Genomic DNA, 21,664 nt, shown 5'->3' on the forward strand with positions numbered 1-21,664 from the left:
AGTCTGTTGCCTTCTTTGGGTCAGTCTTTCAGGATTAGTTGTATTTGCTGTGTTTTTGTGTTATATGTGGTTTTGGGAAGAGGTTTCTGCCTCACTTCTCATGCTGCCATCTTTTTTTCCTCTCTGTGAAGATTATTACTTTTGATGATAACCCAGGACAGAGTAGTCATGTTAGAATGATTTAGACCCTAATTATCATCTGTAATAGCATTTATCCAGTAGAACTTTCTACAACAGTACAGGTATTTTGTAACTGTGCCACCCAATGTGGGGCCACTAGCCTGGCTATGGAGCATTTGAAGTGTAGCTATGGTGCAAGTGATAAACTGCATTTTAAAATTTAAATAGCCCCATGTGGCTAGTGGCTGTCATATTAGGGTACACATGTCTGTAACACTGACTGTAAGGGGAAGTTTAGAATTCTAACTCGCAACCCCCTGGAAGTACATTTCCCTTCACAGCAGCAGAAGGATCCCTTCTCATGCAGAAAGGATAGGAAGGGGGATGGAGGTTCATGAGTGGTGCTTTCTCAGCTCCAGCTATGAGTGGAGCTACCATGTCCTGGTGGCACAGAATCCAGCAAAATGGAGCCTCTGGGGGTGGAGGAGAGGATAGAAACAAATTGGTAGAAGATGGGAAACACAAATAGGGAACCTGTAAAAGCCTTTCAAGACCATAAGCCATAGGGATGGTTCATAAGTCTTCCCTCTGGCCCCAAGAACTGGTCGGTCACTCCCATCAGACCAGATAGCCTCTTTCCCTCCCACTAAAAAGCACCCTTTTGACTTTTGCCCTTTGCTCTTGTTTCTTACACAATCACCAAACATTTTTAAGAGTTTTAACTGCTGTGGTATCAAAGGGAAATTATTAGACCTCATCAAGTAAGAACAAGTTGATGTAAAAATGTCACAGGCATCTCTGACACAAAGGATTGAACAAAGTCATCCCCATTTCAGGGGATACAGACTTAGGTCTAGTGGATGCCTCCCCAGAGCTGGGACAGGGACATCAGCTGAAGGACAGCCTGGACTTTTGGGTATGGACAGCTGGGCTGGGCAGTCTGAGGCCCAGAGAATCAGCAGAGGGTGAGAGAGGACAAGTCCCAGGGCTTCCCACCCCCTTCTTTAGATTCAGTTAATATGTATTCATTGTGTTGCAGAGCTCAGTAAATTTTACCATCATCCACTTGCTCAGACCTAATGCCTCTTGTTCTGTACTCACCTTTCACATTCTCACCAAATATCCTCGATTCTGTCTCCTCATCGGTACGCTCCTGTCCTCCCCACTGCCCCACCTTTGTGGGCTACCTCATCTCACCTGGATGATGGCAGTGATGTCACGGCCTGGCCCTGCCCACCTCCAGCCACAGCTCCTCCCAGGTGGACCCCTCCTTGCCTCACAGTCCCACATGTACTTATCTCAGGCCCCTCCAGCCACCACAGGCAGTTCTCTCTTCCTTAACCAACTCATCTTTTCTCTTTCTGCCTGACTAACTCAGCTTTTGGGTCTGACAACTTCATGACATTGGTATTACTAGTTTCCCAATAATGGTCAGTAACAGATGGACCAGAGACTTGAACTCAGTGTCAAGTGGCAAAATAAAAGGTGCTGCATAAAGCAGGAATGAGGCCAGTGAAGCCATGTGGAAGCAACAGCTGGAAGGAGGAAAATTAAAGGAGACAGCCAAGCGTCATTAGCCAAGTAAGGCTGCAGGGATGTGACAACCCTGTCTGGGTTGTAATCACGGAGTTAGTTGGGGGGAATAAAGCATTCATTAGAGTTATTCATAGTCTCTAAGTAGAGTAAAATATGTGTTTTATTTCAGATTCATGTTAAAAATGGAGATCATATGAAAGGAGCCCGTATGCTTATCCGAGTGGCCAACAACATTAGCAAATTCCCATGCCGTAAGTACTACCTGGGAAGAGACTATTGTCTGCATTGATACAGCTTTATAAGACCTACTCTCACCAGCTCTGCCAGACACTGTTTCCACACATATTAACTGCTTTAATCCTCATAGCAATCCCATGCAGTGGTATAACGGGTCCCCAGGACCACCCCCAGGTCTGATCACTCACTAGGACTCACACAACTCAACATGCACTAGTGCTAAAGGCTAAGGTTTATTACAGCCAAAGGATGCAAAGCCAAGTTGGCGAAAGGAAAGGGCACATGGAGAGAAGTCTGGAGGAGAACAGGTGCAGGATTCCAGAGTTCCCTCCAAGTGGAGTCCCACAGGACACACTTGATTCCTCCAGGAGTGACTGTCTTACAGCACATGTAAAATGGCATCTACCAGGGGTGCTAATGAGAGAACCAGTGCCTGGGGGTTATACTGAGGGTTGGTCACATAGGCTCCCCATTTAATATGTACCAAATTTCCAAAAAGCAGGTGTTCAGCACAGATCACATTGTTTGTACAAAGAGTTTAAGCACCATGAACTATTCTTATTAGTTCTGGGAATGGCAGGAACCCCCACCCAAATCTAATCTCCAGATGCCAGCCGAGAACCAACTTTTGACAGGTCTTTCTAAGCATTATAGTCTCAAGACTGCATACATGGGGACTATTATTACTTTCCCTCTTTTACAGGTAAGCAGATGGGGCAAAAGAAGTGAAGTAAGGCTTGCCCAGGACCACACTGTCAGCTAATAAAAGTCTGACTCTGTGTTCCCCCACTTTAGGCCATTGCCTCTGAAAAAGGTGTTATTCTAAAAGACATGTCATTATAATACTCTTCAATGAACAGACTTTGTCACATTCTGTGTCGGGGTCAAAAATCTTTGTGAAAGGTCAGATGTCAAATGTTTGGGGCTTGGTGGGACGTGTCTCTGTCACTGTTCAGCTGTTTTGGCATAAACCGTATATAAATTAATGAGCATGACTGATCAATAGAACTCTTTTTTGGACACTGAGATTTGAACCTCCTAATCAATTTTCATGTGTCGCAAAATATTCTTTTTTTTTTCGTCATTTAAAAATGTAAAAGCCATTCTTACTTAGCTTATGGGCCATACAAAAATTATATTCTTTGAGCCAGTAATTTAACTTCTAGGTTTCTGTCCTGAAGAAATAGATGCAGAGATTAGTGCATGAAGTTATTAACCTCCCTTGCCCCTTCATCAGTCCTGTCAAATGCAAAAATATATCTCATAGGTGTGGAAGGATACACAGAAAAGGCTTTCTCAAAGGGGTGCAGGTCCTGGTGTTATGAGGCAGAACACATATAATCAGGAAGACATTCTGATGAGCAGTGAACCTGATTCCACGGCTGTGCCCTTTCCTCATTAAACAAGTCAGATCTGGTTCTTTGCCAGAAAAGCACATTTAGAGAGGTGTTTCCTGGTTTCCTCCCGAACAGGGATGGAGTCATGCCAGTAGAGGCGTTGGGCACTTTCCGCTCTCCCACTTGCATTGCAGACATTGTGCCGATCCTGACATCTACGGTGATTGAGTGTCACAGAGCCGGCCTGAAGAACTCTGCTTTCAGCTTTGCAGCCATGTTGATGAGGCCTGAGTATCGTAACAAGATAGATGCCAAATACAAAAAGAAGATTGAGGCAATGGTCAGGTAAGCAGTGACATCTATTCCTATTATGTAATCACATTTCAAATGTATTTTTCAGAATGGAACTGCTCAAGTGCAGGCACAATAAGAAAATGGATTGAGGGTAGCAATTAGGATTGTCTTCAGCTACCAGCAGTAGAAAACGCAACAGCAGCTTGAGCAAGTCAGGATTTATTTGAGTCACACACAAGGCAGTGCAGTCCAGGGCTGGTGCTGTGTCCTCATGCCACCAGGGACAGATTCCTCTGTCTTCAAGCTTTGTGATCCAAAGCACAGATGTTTCTTCCTCATGGTCCCACAGTTTAGTTGTCTGTCACAACTCCTGGCATCATGTCCCCACACAAGGCAGGAAGACAGAGAAATTAAAAGACAAAAAGTTCTTGCCTTTTTCTTTAGGAAGGACATCATCCCCAGGACTTCCATTTATGTGTCACTGGCAATACTTTGCCACAGGCTACCTCTAGCTGCCGAGCACATTGCTGAGTAAAAACCAAGTTTTTACTTGTGAGCAAGAAGGGAAGAATGGCCATCAGGTAGGCAGCAAATATCATCTGCCTCAGAGGGACAAATAGTGACTCGATCTCAGTGTAGAAACTTCATCACTACAGAGCCTGTTGCCAGAGAGTTCGTGTCCAAACCCTCCGTAGCTCTAAAGGCTCCCAGGGCATAATTGTCTTCACTTTCAAAAGCAGTAGAATGGCCTGGTTTTCTAAAAGGAAAACTATGAAAAATTAGCACTGGTGTTCGCAGAAGGAGAAACTGCACTCATGCTGTACCTCTGCCTACCACTTGCTCAAAGCCGTGTGACCCTCGGACACCTGGTAGTCCCGTCACGACCGGGGAACACGGGTGTTCCTGAATGGTGACTTGTTCCTCGGCCAAAGGAGCTGGCTGCCCAGGTAATGGCAAATGGAAGCAAGCACCACTTTATTGTTAGCTGGGCTCCTCGCAGAGAACTCTAACCTGAATAGGGCTACATGGAACTCCTTTTCTAAAGCTGATAAGCCCAGGAAGCTCCAGACCAAACTGGTGTGACTCAGTGTACCTGCCAGCGTGGAGTCAGTGGGGATAAAATGCCACAGCGTGTTTACTCTGACAGGTCAGGGCCACGCCGGCAGGGCACCAGCTTAGAAGAAGTGCTAGTCCTCCTCTGCCCACATGCAGTGCTCCATAGCTGGCAGGTCTAATACAGTATCTCCTAAGCACATGTGGCTGTTTAAATACAAATTAAAGTTAAATAAAATGTATATTTAGCTCCTCACCTTACCCATATTTCAAGTACTCAAAAGCTTCATGTGTCTCATGGCGCCCATATTGGAGCACAGAACTAGAACCTTGCCATCATCAAAGAAAATCTTGTTGCACAACCCTGGATAGCCTTTATCACTTCAGTGCAGAAAATGGAGACAGAAAAGAATTAGCAAGTCCGCCATTCTAGGCACAGGAAGACACAGAGCAAGACGCCCCCACGCTTTCTGCCATTTAAAGTGCTACAAACACCAGCTCCCAAACGTGGCCCATGTAAGGCTGCAAACTAGCCAATGCCAATGCCTCTTCCTCCTCCCTGAGCTGGGCCAGTGGAGAGCTTTCAAGATCTCAAGTCTAAGTCTGACTGTGAGGAAGCAGGTGTTTCATGTGATTCTTCCTCACAGGAGACCCGATACCTCGGAGACAGAAGAGGCCACAACCCCATGTCCATTCTGTGAATTTCTTCTCCCAGAGTGTGAACTTCTCTGTTCTGGATGTAAAAATAACATCCCATACTGCATTGCAACAGTAAGTTCCCTTATAATAAATTCCCTTTCTTTGCATATATATTTACAATCCATTTGAATACTCAATGAGTCCACATTTTCCTCACTTCTGAATTAATATTATCCCTCAGATTTCCTGCAATATTTAGCATATATTTTTATTCAAGGCATATGATAATGAGTGAATGAATATCACAAAGGCACTATGGGGCAGTATAGCACACACTTGGGGACCAGGTTGTCCTGAGCTTAACTCCTTTTTCTGCCATTTATTGGCTGTATGACCTGATATAATTTGCTCTACATGCCAGGTCCATCCATGTTAATACCAGCCTCCTGAGATGAACTGCAGGTTAATGAGAGAACAGGCATGAAGCCTTAGTATAATACCTGGCATGCTGTGGCACTTAATCAATGGTGGTTTTTATTTCTGATTTTAATAGTAAGACCTATTGTTAGAAAACTTTGAATCAGATTATTTATTAATCACTAGGCTAATGTAAGCTTTATTTTAAAGGAAAATAAGTTGAGGTAATGATGTCACAGAATTCAAGGCTATTCTTTTATACACAAATCTGATAAATAAAATCTGGCTTTAGTCCTTTTGATGCCATCTCCTGGCATCATAAATGTATATAAATGTATTTTATCAAATCATAAAATGTATTTTATCAAATCAGTGGGCAACTTGTAAATTACCCACCTATGTGAAATAGCAATAATTTCACATTTGAGGGTCTGGCTTTTAACTGTAATTCATTATAATTGAGTAATGGTGAGGGGGTTCGAAAATAAAAATGAGTGTTACTCTTAAATGTACTGTTCCTAGGGTCGGCACATGTTGAAGGATGACTGGACAGTGTGTCCACATTGTGACTTCCCTGCTCTATACTCAGAATTTAGGACGTAAGTTTAAATCATTTCACTCAGTCACACAGATTTATCCAAAAATAAGCCTTCATTCAACCACTCTTTTATACTGAGGTCTCCTTATTCATGTTCCTAAAAATCTCTAAAGGTCCAAATTGTCTTCTTGGAAGAACCATCAATGAGGGTGATCTTGCATGAGACTGAACATTTCTAATTCTTAAATTGCATGATGAACACATACTAAGAGGTGTAAACAGAATATTGTTTTTCACATTAAAATAACCCAAAGATAAAGGAATATTTTATATTTACTCTTTTTTCTCTCCAAACAGCATGTTAAACACTGAAAACACTTGTCCTATGTGTTCAGAAAGACTTAACTTTACTCAACTGAAAAGAATCTCAGACTGTACCCAGTACCTGCAAACAGAGGTGGAGCCGTGAGGGCCATGGGCAGGTAAGTGCCAGACACCCCTCACCTTCCCTAGTGCACACGAGTCCTTCCAGGAGACTCAGCTGTTGCACATTGGCTTCTTTTTGTATATCATGTAACTTGTCAGATTTGAACAATCTAACAACAAATCTTTTAGGTATTTTTTTTCAGTGCTAAAATGCAGGTTGTACAGTTTCCAAGGTGTCAAAGGCTATTTGGCCAACTAGCATCATGGATTGCAACTAGCATGTATTTTATCAAATCAGTGGGCATCTTTCAAATCAGTCTATTGAACCTAGAGCCAGCTAGTAACAATGGAGTTGTTAAGAATTCTATATATTCAGGAGAATATGTTGTAAAAACTGTGGCTTCCATTCCAAAAAATAGAAAAGGAGGGAATACTCCCAAACTCATTCTATGAAGCCAACATCACCCTAATACCAAAACCAGGCAAAGACCCCACCAAAAAAGAAAACTACAGACCAATATCCCTGATGAACGTAGATGCAAAAATACTCAACAAAATATTAGCAAACCGAATTCAAAAATACATCAAAAGTATCATACACCATGACCAAGTGGGATTCATCCCAGGGATGCAAGGATGGTACAACATTTGAAAATGCATCAACATCATCCACCACATCAACAAAAAGGACAAAAACCACATGATCATCTCCATAGATGCTGAAAAAGCATTCAACAAAATTCAACATCCATTCATGATAAAAACTCTCAACAAAATGGGTATAGAGGGCAAGTACCTCAACATAATAAAGGCCACATATGACAAACCCACAGCCAACATTATACTGAACAGCGAGAAGCTGAAAGCATTTCCTCTGAGATCGGGAACAAGACAGGGATGCCCACTATCCCCACTGTTATTTAACGTAGTACTGGAGGTCCTAGCCACGGCAATTAGACAAAAGAAAGAAATACAAGGAATCCAGATTGGTAAAGAAGAAGTTAAACTCACTATTTGCAGATGACATGATACTGTACATAAAAAACCCTAAAGACTCCACCCCAAAACTACTAGAACTGATACTGGAATTCAGCAAAGTTGCAGGATACAAAATCAACACACAGAAATCTGTGGCTTTCCTATATACTAACAATGAACTAATAGAAAGAGAAATCAGGAAGACAATTCCATTCACAATAACATCAAAAAGAATAAAATACCTAGGAATAAACCTAACCAAGGAAGTGAAAGGCCTATACCCTGAAAACGATAAGACACTCTTAAGAGAAATTAAAGAGGTCACTAACAAATGGAAACTCATCCCATGCTCCTGGCTAGGAAGAATTAATATCGTCAAAATGGCCATCCTGCCCAAAGCAATATACAGATCCGATGCAATCCCTATCAAACTACCAACAGCATTCTTTGATGAACTGGAACAAATAGTTCAAAAATTCATATGGAAACACCAAAGACCCCGAACAGCTAAAGCAATCCTGAGAAGGAAGAATAAAGTGGGGGGGATCTCACTCCCCAACTTCAAGCTACTACAAAGCCACAGTAATCAAGACAATTTGGTACTGGCACAAGAACAGACCCACAGACCAATGGAACAAAATAGAGACTCCAAACATTAACCCAAACATAATATGGTCAACTAATATTTGATAAAGGAGCCATGGACATACAATGGCGAAACGACAGTCTCTTCAACAGATGGTGCTGGCAAAACTGGACAGCTACATGTAAGAGAATGAAACTGGATCACTGTCTAACCCCATTCACAAAAGTAAATTCAAAATGGATCAAAGACTTGAATGTAAGTCATGAAACCATTAAACTCTTAGAAAAGAACATAGGCAAAAATCTCTTAGACATAAACATGAGTGACCTCTTCTTGAACATATCTCCCCGGGCAAGGGAAACAAAAGCAAAAATGAACAAATGGGTCTATATCAAGCTGAAAAGCTTCTGTACAGCAAAGGACACCATCAATAGAACAAAAAGGTATCCTACAGTGTGGGAGAATATATTCATAAATGACAGATCCGATAAAGGGTTGACATCCAAAATATATAAAGAGCTCACACACCTCAACAAACAAAAAGCAAATAATCCAATTAAAAAATGGGCAGAGGAGCTGAATAGACAGTTCTCTAAAGAAGAAATTTAGATGGCCAAGACACATGAAAAGATGCTCCACATGGCTTGTCATCAGAGAAATGCAAATTAAAACCACAATGAGATATCATCTCACACCAGTAAGGATGGCTACCATCCAAAAGACAAACAACAACAAATGTTGGTGAGGTTGTGGAGAAAGGGGAACCCTCCTACACTGCTTGTGGGAATGTAAATTAGTTCAACCATTGTGAAAGCTGTATGGAGGTTCCTCAAAACACTCAAAATAGAAATACCATTTGACCCAGGAATTCCACTTCTAGGAATTTACCCCCAAGAATGCAGCACTCCAGTTTGAAAAAGACAGATGCACCCCTATGTTTATCGCTGCACTATTTACAATAGCCAAGAAATGGAAGCAACCTAAGTGTCCATCAGTAGATGAATGGATAAAGAAGATGTGGTACATATACACAATGGAATATTACTCAGCCATAAGAAAAAAACAGATCCTACCATTCGCAACAACATGGATGGAGCTAGAGTGTATTATGCTCAGTGAAATAAGCCAGGTGGAGAAAGACAAGTACCAAATGATTTCACCCATATGTGGAATATAAGAACAAAGGAAAACTGAAGGAACAAAACAGCAGCAGGAGCATGGAACCCAAGAATCGACTAACAGTTACCAAAGGGAGAGGGACTGGGGAGGATGGGTGGGAAGGGAGGGATAAGGGCGGGAAAAAAAGAAAGGGGGCCTTACGATTAGCATGTATAGTGTGTGTGGGGGCACAGGGAGGGCTGTGCAACACAGAGAAGACAAGTAGTGATTTTACAGCATTCTCACTATGCTGATGGACAGTGACTGTGAATGGGGATGGGGGGGGGACTTGGTGAAGAGGGGAGCCTAGTAAACATAATGTCCTTCATGTAATCGTAGATTAATGATACCAAAATAAAAATTTTTTTAAATAAATAAATATAAAAATTGTGGCTTCCACAAATTTCTTAACTCCTTTTTCTTTCTAAGTCTCATTTTTGTCACATGGAAGCTGCATATACCCTTTTCATTCTCACGTGGCCACACATACTGCAAAGGGAGGAGACAAGGAAATGTAGTCACTAGATGGGAAGCTAAAAGCACTGCAAAACTTGGAAGATCTTTAACTAAACAGAAAAAGTGAGTTTAGTCCCTGATACAGCATCTAACTTGACCTGGTTAAAATGGAACTCAGGGTTTTCCACAAAACCTACTCTCAGTCTCCCTCTTTCAGTAAATAGCAGCCCCATTCAACCAGTTGGTCAGGAGGGGAACATAGATGTTACCTTTAATTCATCTTGCCCCCAACCCCATCACCCAGTGTATGGGCAAGCCTTCTCAGTGTACCCACAGTGTGGTTCTCTTCCAAAACCTGGGGCATTTTATTGCACCTGAAAAGCAAACAGCCTACAAGACTCCATATGAGCCAGCCCCAGCCACCACCTCTGCTCAGTACGCCACAGCCCCGTCAGCCTTTTTGCTCTTCCTTGAACATTCTAAACTGCCTTCCACAGCTCCTGCAATATCTTACAATCCCACCAGCAGCATACAAAGATTCCAGTTTTACCACATCCTCATCAACACTTCTTATTGTCAACCTTTCTGATTATAGTTATCCTAGTAGGTGTGAAGTGGTATTTCATTGTGGTTTTGATTTACATTTCTCTAATAACTAATGATGTGTTCATGTAAAGGAATTAGGGATTTCACTGAATCTGTAGATTGCTTTGGGTAGTATGGACATTTTAATAATAACTCTTCCAATCCATGAGCACAGAACATCACTTAATTTCTCTTCCTGGTAGTTTATCATTAGTATATAGAAATACAAGACTTTTGTATATTGATTTTGTATCATGTAACTTTACTGAATTAGTTCTGTTTTTTTGTTGATCTTAAGGGTTTTCCATATGTAACCTGTCATCTGCAAATAGTGACAGTTTAACTTCTTCCTTTCCAATTTGGATACCTTTTCTTTTTGTTGACTAATTGCTCTGGCTAGGACCTCCAATACTATGTTGAATAAAAGTGAGCAAGAGTGGGCATCCTTGTCTTGTTCCTAATCTTAGAGGAAAATCTTCCAGCTTTTCACCATCAAGTATGACGACAGCTGTGGGCTTGTCCTATATGGCCTTTATTATGTTGAAGTACATTCCTTCTATACCCACTTTGGTGAAAAGTTTTAATCAAGAATGGATGTTGAATATTGACAAATGCTTTCCCTGTATGATCCTACTTTTATCCTACTTTATCTTACTTTTTATTAATGTGGTATATCACATTGATTTGTTGATGTTGAACCAGACTTGCACCCCTGCAATAAATCCCACTTGATCACTGTGTAATCCAATGTAATGTTGAATTTGGTTTGCTAATATTTGACAATTTTTGCAGCTATGTTCATCAGGGATATTGGCCAGTAATTTTCTTTTCTTGTGGGTGTCTTTGTCTGGTTTTGATATTGGGATAATGCTGGCTTCATAAAGTGAATTTGTAGGGGTTTCCTCCTCTTCTTTTTAAGTTTGGAAGAGTTTGAAAATGACTCATATTAACTTTTCTTTGAATGTTTGGTAGACTTCACCAGTGAAGCCATCTGGTCCTGGATTTTTGTTTATGAGATTTTTGATTACTGATTCAATCTCCTTACTAGTAATTGCTCTGTTCAGATTTTCTTTTTCTTCATGGAAAGTCTTGGTACATTGTATGTTCCTAGGAACTTACCATTTCTTCTAGGTTGGGGAGTTTGTGGGAGTATAACTGTTCACAGTAATCTCATGATCCTATGTATTTCTGTGATATCAGTTGTAATATCTCCTCTTTCATTTCTGATTTTGAGTCCTCTTTCTTGTTGAGTCTAAAGGTTTGTAAATTTTTTTAGGGAATCAACTCATTGTCATTGATCCCCTCAGTTGTGTTTTCAGTCTCTTATTTATTTCTGCTCTGATCTTTGTTATCTTCTTTCCACTAACTTTGGGCTTCTTTTTCTAAGTCCTTGAGTGCAAAGGTAGATTTTGAGATCTTTTCTTCTTAATGTAGGCATTTATTGCCATGAGCTTCCCTCTGAGAACTGGTTTTGCTGCAGCCTGTAAGTTTTAGTATGTTGTATTTCCATTTGTCTCAAGGTGTTTTTTAATATCTCTTTTGGTTTATTCTTTGACTCTGGTTGTTCAGTAGCATGTTGTTGAATCTCTACTTACTTGTGAGTTTTCCAGTCTCTTCTTGTAATTGATTTCTAGTTTCATACCAGTGTGGCTGAAGATGTTTGATAGACTGAATGTAAGTCATGAAACCATAAAACTTAAAAGAAAACGTAGGCTAAAAATCTCTTTAATATAAGCATAAGCAATTTTTTCCTGGACACATCTTGGGCAAGGGAAACAAAAGCAAAAATGAACAAGTGTGACTACCTCAAACTAAAAACCTTCTGTACAGCAAAGGACACCATCAGCAGAACAAAAAGGCATCCTACAGTATGGGAGAATATATTCGTAAATGACTCATCTGATAAGGGGTAAACATCTAAAATATATAAAGAACTCATATGCCTCAACACCCAAAAAAACAAATAACCTGATCAAAAAGTGGGCAGAGGACCTGAACAGACACTTCTCCAAAGAAGAAATACAAATGGCCAACAGGTACATGAAAAGATGCCCTGCTAATCATCAGGGAAATGCAAATTAAAACCGCAGTGAGGTATCACCTCACACCAGTTAGAATGGCCACCATCCAAAAGACAAGAAACAACAAATGCTGGCAAGGGTGCAGAGAAATAGGAACCCTCCTACACTGTTGGTGGGACTGCAAATTGGTGCGCCTGCTATGGAAAGCAGTATGGAGATTCCTCAAAAAACTAAAAATAGGAATACCATTTGACCCAGTAATTCCACTGCTAGGAATCTATCTGAAGAAAACAAAATCACAGATTCAAAAAAACATATGCACCCTTATGTTTATCGCAGCACTATTTACAATGGCCAAGACATGAAAGCAACCTAAGTGTCCATCAATAGATGAATGATAAAGAAAATGTGGTACATACACCAGTGGAATATTCAGCCATAAAAAAAAAAGAAATCCTGTCATTTGTAACAACATGGATCTAGAGGGTATTATGCTCAGTGAAATAAGCCAGGCAGAGAAACACAAATACCGTATGATTTCACTTATTTGTGAAATATGTAACAAAGCAAAACAGAAGGAAAAAAACAGCATCAGACTCAGAAACACTGAGAAATGACTATTGATTACCAAGGTGGGGGTGGAGGTGGAGGGGAACTATTGAAGCACTGTGATAAACATTTGATAATAAAAATAGTAATAGAAAGCTAAAAAAAAAAAGTTTGATAGGATTTGTCTTAAATTTATTGACTTGTGGCCTAACCTGTGATCTACCCTAGAGAATGTTCCATGTGCATGTGAGAAATATGTGTATTCTCCTGATTTTGGATGGAATGTTTTGTAAATGTCTGCTAAGTCCATCTAGTCTAACATACCATTTAAGCCTAGTATTTCCTTACTGGTTTTTCTGTGTGGAGAATCTGTTCTCTGATGAAAAGGAAGTTTTGAAGTCCTCTGCTGTTACTGTATTGTTATTTTTCCCTTTAGCTCTGTTAATATTTGCTTTATATATTCAGATGCTCCTGTGTTGAATGCGTAACAAATGTCATATCATCTTGTGGCCTGACCCCTTTATCATTCACTATATAATAACCTTGTCTCTTATTACAGTCTTTGTTTTAAAGTCTATTTTTCTGACATAAGCATAGCTCCTCCAGCCTCTTTTGATTTCCATTAGCATGGAATATATTTCCATTCCTTCACTTTTATGTCTTTAAATCTGAATGTCGTATAGCCAGCACATAGTTGGATCTTATTTTTTTATCCATTCAGCCACTGTCTTTTGATCAGAAGAATTTAGTCCATTTACATGTATTTATATGTATGGACTTATAGCCAGTTTTTAAATTGTTTTCTGGCTGTCCTGTAATTCCTTTGTTCCTTTTTTCCCTTAATCTGTTCTCTAATGATTTGTGTATCTTCTGTGTATATACTATAGGCTTTTGCTTTATGGATACCATGAAGCTTACATAAAACATAACAGTTTGTTTCAGGTGATAAAACCTAAGTTCAAATACATTGTAAAGCTCTACATTTGTACTCTCTACCCACCCCATGTTTTCTATTTCTGATGTCACAGCTTACATCTTTTTATCTTAATACAAATTATTTTCACTACTTTTGTCTTTTAACCTTCATACTAGATTTGAGTAACCCACCACCATTACACTGTTATTCTGAATTTAAATTTACCTTTACCATTGAGATTTACACTTTCATGTTTTCATGTTATTAATTAGCATCCTTTCATTACAGCTTTAAAAAAATCCCTTTAACATTTTTTGTAAGGTCTAGTGTTGTGAATGCCTTTAGTTTTTCCTTCTCTGGAGAACTTCAATTCTGAAGGATAGCTTTGCCAGGCAGAGTATTCCTTCATTTTTCTTTCAGCACTTTGCAGGCTAGAAAAGAGTGGAATAATATATTCAAAATTTCTGCTGAAAAATCTGATGGTTCTATGGGGGGGTTCCTTGTACATAAGTTATTTTTCTTGTGCTGCTTTTAAGAGTCTATCCTTGATTTTTAACTTGTGGCTATTTTTCTTGGTGTGGGTCTTTTTGGGTTCATCTTACTTGGAACTTCTGGGCTTCCTGCATCTGGATGTCTTTTCTGACCCCACGTTAGGGAAGTTTTCTGCCTCTGTCTTCTCCTTTGAGACTCCTGTATGGGATAACATCATGCTGATCAATATTCACAAGTTTCATAAGCTATAGTCACTTTTTTTCATTTCTTTTCTTTGCTGTGATTGAAGGAGTTCCACTACCCTTTGAGCTCAGTGATCCTTTCTTCTGCCTCATCTCATCTGCCTTTGAATTCCTCCTTCTTGTTCATTTACAGTATTCTTTCACTCTGTGATGTTTGGTACTTTCTTCATGTATTGCTCTCCTGACATTGGGGAGCATCTTTATGGACTATTATTTTGAACTCTTTAGCAGGTAAATAGATCACTTTCTCCATTTCTTTAAGGTCTTTTTCTGAGGTTTTATCTAGTTCTTTCATCTGAAACCTATTCCTCTTCTTCATTTTCCCTGGCTCTGTGTTGGTTTCTATGCATTAGATGAAACAACCACCTCACCCAGTCTTGGAGAGGTCTCGTGAGGAAATAAACCTGATATTCAGCCCTGCCCTAGCTTTTGGTTGGCTCTCAAACCTTTGTGATTATCCAAGCAGCCTTATTTGTTCTTGGTGGCCCCCAGTAGTTGAGGGTATGCCAAGACCTGCAAGTGTCCCAAAGAGGAGGATCTCAGTCATCACCTAGATGCAGGCTGATTGGAAGCTGGACCCTCAGGCCACAGCTATTAAGATAAGCAGATAGGCTTCTTTCATGGAAAGACTGTCACTTCCAAAAGTTAAAACCTTGCTTGTGTGTTTAATAATCCTGCATTGAAGTAGAGCCTTAGATGATGGTATCATAACTACTGGCAGGTAAGCTTCAAAGAGTTACTACATTTCAAAAAAAATCACTATAAATGTCTTATTATACCATGAATATTGGTCCATCCTCTACTATGTCATATACTTTATAATAGACGTTCAACAGTTTGCCCATACAATTTTAGTCAGTTCCAAGTCCAAGACTGAAACTCAGTACTTACAGACTAGAGATTTCTAACTTGAATGTAATGATCCTGCTCCATATTTGAAAAATGAGCAAAAAGTTTTAGTGTATTTGGCTTTATTACGAAGTGACAGTTGTTACTTGAAACCCTTCTAAAGGCATGTTTTGTTTTTTTTAATCCTTTCTAGATGATGTAATGTTCCTGAGAAGATAGCATTTTCCCACAAGAAGCTATATTTGTACCCCTGGATTTAGAGACATGCTTCCTGCATACAGAAAAAAAAAAGAGGTGACCTTTATAGGTCATCACTTTCAACTTCAGTAGAATGACAGAATGGTAACAATAACCTTGCTGTTTATTATACTTTGTATATTTCCTATTCAAAGTCTTACATGTGCTATGCTCTGTACTATTAATATAATGTATGACATAATTGTGAATACTCAACTTTTTGCAATAACTTTTATATTTTGAAATACCTCCTTTAAAATAAAATTATTGACTATATATTTGTAATGTTTTCCTGAATTTGGAGACGGAAAAAAAAGATAAAGGTAGTTTCAAGCTATCTTTACCACTTTATGATAAGTTTGGGCAGCACAGATGTTAACAGTGCTAAAGAAGATCTGAAAAGAGAAGTTTACACAAATGAAGGCTCTTTGACAGTAAAGTCAATAATTGAAAGAATGAATGAAGCTATAAGCTTCTATCTCCTGAGTTGTTATATTGCATACTGTGGAACTCCTATCACAAAATTATGTCATTTGACTTCCCCTGAAGACATCCATTATTCAGAATCTTCCCCGTATTACACCCAATACTTACCCTACATCAGTATATGCTTCCTTGCCGTCCAAGGTCAGTGTCACCATAGTCTGAGCAGCTGACAGAAATGAGTCATGTGACCTAGCTTTAGCTGATGTGATTTTACAATACAGCTGCCACCACCACCATGAGCATTACAGACGTAGGTACCTGCAAGCCTAGGGTGGAACTTAAAAGTGCCAACTTTTACAGCTTCCAGTACCCACATGCACAATGCCTCCAGCTTTATGATCTACTTTTGTTTTCCAAAGGTTGGGAAGAGAATAGGCTAGAGCCTTGGCCTTACTATTAAATCATTATTTCATTAAACCCACCCACTGTCCCATTGTTTTTCTGTTATCACTGGAGGTATAGTATAAGGTTATAGGAAGGAATAAGAGGCCTAGAGACTTGGAATCTGAGAGTAAGCACATTGTATTTTGAAAGTTATGGCCTTTAGACATTCATTAATGGGTATAACTGTACCAGAACCTATTTAGAAAGATTCTCCCTAGTACATGCAACAATGTACTCCTTGTTACCACTTCAAGAGGCCAAATAATAGACTACCAAAACTTAAAGAGATTAAGCATAAAGAAGAGTAGTTTGTTATAGATTACAAAACAGCCAAGACTAAATGACTCTCAGAAAAGAAGTATGCAAATTTATGCTGCAAGGATGATGGGTGGCAGCTAGTGGCCCCAATGAGGATTTATTGGATGCTCCAATAAATATTCAATCCCAACACAGACTGTTTAGAGTCACGTCCATACTGTCGTGGAACCACCAACTCCTACCTGCCGTTAGCCTCAGCCACACACTTCATGGTCGTCAGGGCTTCAGGAGGAACCAAACAGACCCATGTTCTCATCCTCCTATTTTAAAGAGCATACTTATAATCTCTAATCCTAAAAGAAAAGTTATTTATCTTATACACTGATTATGCCAATCATGTTTAGAGCATTTATACTTAAAAACAAAATCATAATGAATAAGGATACTATTCATTGTTGTGGCTACAGTGAAATTAGTCCCATTCCTGAGGAGTGCAGAACAAGTAGGCAAACATGACTTGCCTATCCAAAAGCAACAGAAATGGAACAATATGCATAAGAAAGCCATGCTAACCCCACTGGTGAGGTGAGGGAGTCACGGAAATCATCACTGAAGCAGAAGTTGCAAGCCTTACTCAAACAAAAAGAGGGGCACAGTTCAGTAGGCAAAGGCTTAAAGCAATGTTTTATTCCCATAATGAATGCAATCTACATGAAAGACATTTTTCATACTGGTAAATACACTTTAAATATCTCAAGAACTTTATGTCTCACCTCCCAAACAAGACTGTAAGTTCAAAAAGGCAGGGAGTAATATCCTGATTTTACATTCTTCTTAGTACATACCTCACAGAAGTAGCACATGCCTCTGAGCATTTACTAAGACTAAAAATTAGCTAGACACTTAAATTCCAGGCTAGTCTCAGCCTCAGGGCCTATTGTACAATATTATAAAGTTCCAGCAGGCTCTGTGGGAGCCATCACAAGGCAGAACCAGATCTCCCAGGGACAAACTAAACAAAGGCCAGTGTTCACTTTGTCCCAACCCAGAGTGACATTCAAGAGTCTGCCCCAGCCTAACCCCTACTGGTTTGGACCTGATGAGTGGAGAGTCTGGAAGTGTAACAATGTCTGAGAATCTTCTTACCACCACCCTCTAATAATACCCTCTAATAATAATAACAAGGCAGCCTCTCCATGAGATTCTCTTCGTAGCAGAGATATGGGTGGCATTCATAGAGGTAACAAAGTTGGAAATTAAAAGTTCTGACTCTTCAACTACCAAAGTTATGCTTCACACAATGAGTTAGTAAGAAATATAGTTAGCTTTTTATCTAATCATTTGCAAATTAATAAGGAAAGTGATATACCAACATATTTTACTGTACAAGATGATAATCTTAAGAATTTGTACATATATCATGTGGAACATTTTTATTTCTAATTTATATTTTGTAAGATATTTGACAATGTACAAAAAATACCCAGTTCTAGGTGGTGATTGTTCTGTATTATGATTTACAAAATTTCACCACTTAATAGTAACTACTTTAAAAAAAAAAAATACCAGCATAGGTCCTATAAAGGCCATAAGGATAAATTCTTAAGCCTACCAGTCACCTTAGTACCCCTGTTCCCAGGCATACCATTGTTAACTAAAATCTGACTTCAAAGCCCACATGTAGTTTCTGATTCTGATCACACACATTTGGAAGCACAATCTAATCAGATTGAAAGGGGACAGTGGAAGACCCGAGCAGGCCTACCAACCTCTATAAGAGGTGTGCATTGGCCCACTGGTTATATCCTCTCGCCGTACCACCATTTATTTATAATGGGACCACTAGGTTGCCCCATTATGCCAAAACATGGTTCCACTGGGGGAAAAATGAGGCATTCTCTAGACCAGCCAGACTGGTCGGCAGGGTGGGTAAAAAACGGCTGTCAGTGAGAAACAGTTTCATTTCTTTGGACTTTTTCCTTTTCCTTTTCTGGACGCCTTATCTTTTTCTGATCTTGAAGGCTTTGAAGATTTTGTCTTTTTCTGTTGGGAGGGAAAAACATACAAAATAGTTAGCTGCTGTGTTTATGAATGAGTAAATGAAGTAAGTTCATCTTCGTACACAGTAAGCTGAATCTTTACCTACAATTTGAGAACACAGATTGCAAATACCCAAACCTCGAACTACCACCCTCATGACCTTACTTGCAAATAACAACTAAGCTAGTTACAGCCTTTAACTACTGAAAAGCTGTTTAGAATCTATAACCACAATGTGTTCTGTGTAGTTTCTTTAGGAAAGACAAAATAAGCAACAGATAATTTACAAAAGGGTAATGTTTTCATGAAGAATTTCCTTTTTTTTCATTTGCAGATTAGAGAGCTAAACACCCTCAGCTTGAGAAGAGGAGAGAGGGAGACAACCTCCTATGGCTACACAAATTAGGGCTACACTAGAAGAGGCCTCTGTTCATATGCCTGTACATAGTTAACAGTATGTGGCAGAAATGAGGGGCAATAATCACACACACACACATACACACGCACACGTGCGCACGCAAAGGACAGAGGAGGAAAAAGATTAGATTCCTTTGCCTTGGCCAATGGTAAAGCATGGGCTGATACTATAAGTGATTTTCATCCTTCCTAGCAAAAGACAAGGATGTTATGCTCTGAGAAACTTCAACAGGCAGTTCAATGGCTATGGCAAAACACAACAGAAGAGAGAAATGGTTTCATTTAAAGTGCTTTTCTTGATTATGCTGTGGATATGTGTGCCTGTGGTAAAGCACACACCAGTGGCCAAATAAAAATGGCACTTCTAACCAAGCACACAATCATCAATATGATGGCCTCTTTTCTTGCTACTTGGCTCCTCCTCTGTACAATAAGCTGACTGCTTATAAAAATGAAATCTACACCTTCTCGACCCTCAACTTGACAAATAAAAAAACTTTAAAGTATTTTCCTCTGCTACTTGCTAAACAGGTCTGAATGATTTCAGAAAGCAAGTTATACATCAGAAAAGATAAACTATTCTGAAAGGAGTATCAGAGCTGCTCTTGTCCATAGCTTAAAATACTACCTTGATCATAGCATCAGTTTCCATAGCATCCTGGTCTTTCTCATCAGACTGAGAGTCATCTTCATGTAACTCATCATTGTATTCAGAATCCAGGGCTGGGCCTGTGCTGGATCTGGATGTCTTTACCGCCTGGAGTGAATACGGAGTAAGGTGCACTTCCTTATTGTACGCTCTTGTAAAGGCTGCTTTCACCTATAGGAAAGGAGTAGAGGGAGTTTTTAGAAAACCTACGTGCCAAGCAATCCTTTTAAACTCTACAGGCCTAAAGGCTTTAAGAGACCCTTGGAGCCACCTGAAATTTTTTCCAAAATACTTATGCGTGTACATGTGAGTGCATATATGGGCATATTTCTATTCTTTGTGATATTTTTAATAGAGCCCATGACTCAAAAAGTTAAGAATTGGTATTTGGAAATGTTAGGCAGACAAAAAAGGTCACTTTAAGTCATCACTTTCACCTATTCAGTCCTACAAATTATCATTATTAATAGTTATTCCAAAATACTAAGTAACTCGAAGAGCCTTAGCTTTAAGCTTCTAAACATAATTATAGAATTGGCCCATAGATTCTAACAATATATGTTTCTTGTGAGAATTTATTCACAACCATTAAGTCAGGTCAAAATTCTAGAGAAGGAGAGCCACAAAGAATCTTCTAAAATGGCACCAAATAAACAGGCACAAGGTTATTGGATATGACAAATTCATGTTTGTCACCTTAGTTCTTTCATGCCATTATATATAAAGAAAGTAGGACAGACTGTCCAAGTATAATAAATACTGAAATAGACTAGGCAGATTAAGAGAAAAGTATAAAAATCCTCAGCCAGTAAACACTTTCTTTTCATAATGTATTACCACCACCTCACTTTGACTTCCCTAGGCTCACCCGCCCACCCTTACAAAGAATACATTCATAGCTGCTCTTCCTATTTCATGCCTTACTTCTCCATTCAGTAATAAAGCAAAGATTAAACTACACATTGTAAAGTCTAATCAAGAAGTCTATTCTTAAAACTGTACTCAAATAATAACTTTGGAAAACACAGGCCATAAGAAGCAAAAATCATCCAAGAAAAAAATTAAACCACCTTAAGATATCTAAAACATCTCTGAAGTACTCCTAGCACAAACCTGGTAATTACGAAGTGATGGAGAACCAGTATGTTACGCAATTTACCTTGGGATCCAGCCTGGAGAAGGGACTAGGTGTGCCTCCCCAGCTGCTGATTTCCATGATATTCTCAAAGTCTTCTTTCATCAAGTAATATGTGTCCATACAAGTAACAACATCTTGTACTCCTTCAACTCCCTGTGAGGTCAAGGGCTGTACAAGTGCATCCCTTATATGTGACAGATAATCCATGTTTACAGTCCTTTTGCTGGAGTAAGTTCTTAAACCAAAACAAAAGACACACCTGTAGTTAATGGCAAACTACCACAAACTCAACTCATAGTGTGCTGGAGTTCCATACACTTTTTATAATGCTCAATGGAATGCCTACTATTAACAGCTGATACTCGCTAGTGCTTCACCACCAGGGTAAGAGATACACACTTAGGTGCTCAAAGCAAAGTTTCTACTTACCTCGATCAGTGAACAAAAAACACAAATGCAGGTTCTACTTCCATCCTATTCTTAAGGCCCAGGCAACAGTGTTTGTATGTGCTATACTACTTACAGCCAAAGATGATTCATTCCAAGTTCTAAATATAAAGAGCATCAAAAAGGCAGTGAGGATTCCTGCCTCAGGTGCCCCTGCCACTTCCTACCTGAGGGTCTAT

At 39.5% G+C, this 21,664-nt stretch overlaps 2 protein-coding genes across 4 annotated transcripts in view; one reads left to right on the forward strand and one right to left on the reverse strand.

Annotated features, from left to right (window-relative positions):
• The window catches only part of WDR19 (WD repeat domain 19), a 99,874-nt gene extending 83,934 nt beyond the window's left edge, over positions 1 to 15,940 (forward strand). The window contains exons 32-37 of one of the 2 annotated variants that reach the window (XM_057502155.1): positions 1,826 to 1,907; positions 3,425 to 3,575; positions 5,225 to 5,348; positions 6,156 to 6,232; positions 6,529 to 6,653; positions 15,623 to 15,940. In XM_057502155.1, coding sequence (XP_057358138.1) covers positions 1,826 to 1,907; positions 3,425 to 3,575; positions 5,225 to 5,348; positions 6,156 to 6,232; positions 6,529 to 6,640 — 546 coding nt within the window. In that variant the 3' untranslated portion in view covers positions 6,641 to 6,653; positions 15,623 to 15,940. Of the gene's footprint in view, positions 1 to 1,825; positions 1,908 to 3,365; positions 3,576 to 5,224; positions 5,349 to 6,155; positions 6,233 to 6,528; positions 6,654 to 15,622 lie in introns of those variants that run through there. The other variant, XM_057502156.1, reaches the window with a different exon arrangement.
• Positions 15,941 to 17,454: 1,514 nt separating this feature from the next.
• Positions 17,455 to 21,664, reverse strand: part of RFC1 (replication factor C subunit 1) — a 103,893-nt gene continuing 99,683 nt past the window's right edge. For both annotated transcript variants that reach the window (XM_036908494.2, XM_057502157.1), the window contains exons 23-25: positions 21,060 to 21,273; positions 19,880 to 20,071; positions 17,455 to 18,837 (exon numbers count right to left, since the gene is read on the reverse strand). In XM_036908494.2, coding sequence (XP_036764389.2) covers positions 18,754 to 18,837; positions 19,880 to 20,071; positions 21,060 to 21,273 — 490 coding nt within the window. In that variant the 3' untranslated portion in view covers positions 17,455 to 18,753. The remainder of the gene's footprint in view (positions 18,838 to 19,879; positions 20,072 to 21,059; positions 21,274 to 21,664) is intronic.

This window comes from Manis pentadactyla, chromosome 5 (genome assembly GCF_030020395.1).
Source record: "Manis pentadactyla isolate mManPen7 chromosome 5, mManPen7.hap1, whole genome shotgun sequence".
NCBI lineage: Eukaryota > Metazoa > Chordata > Mammalia > Pholidota > Manidae > Manis > Manis pentadactyla.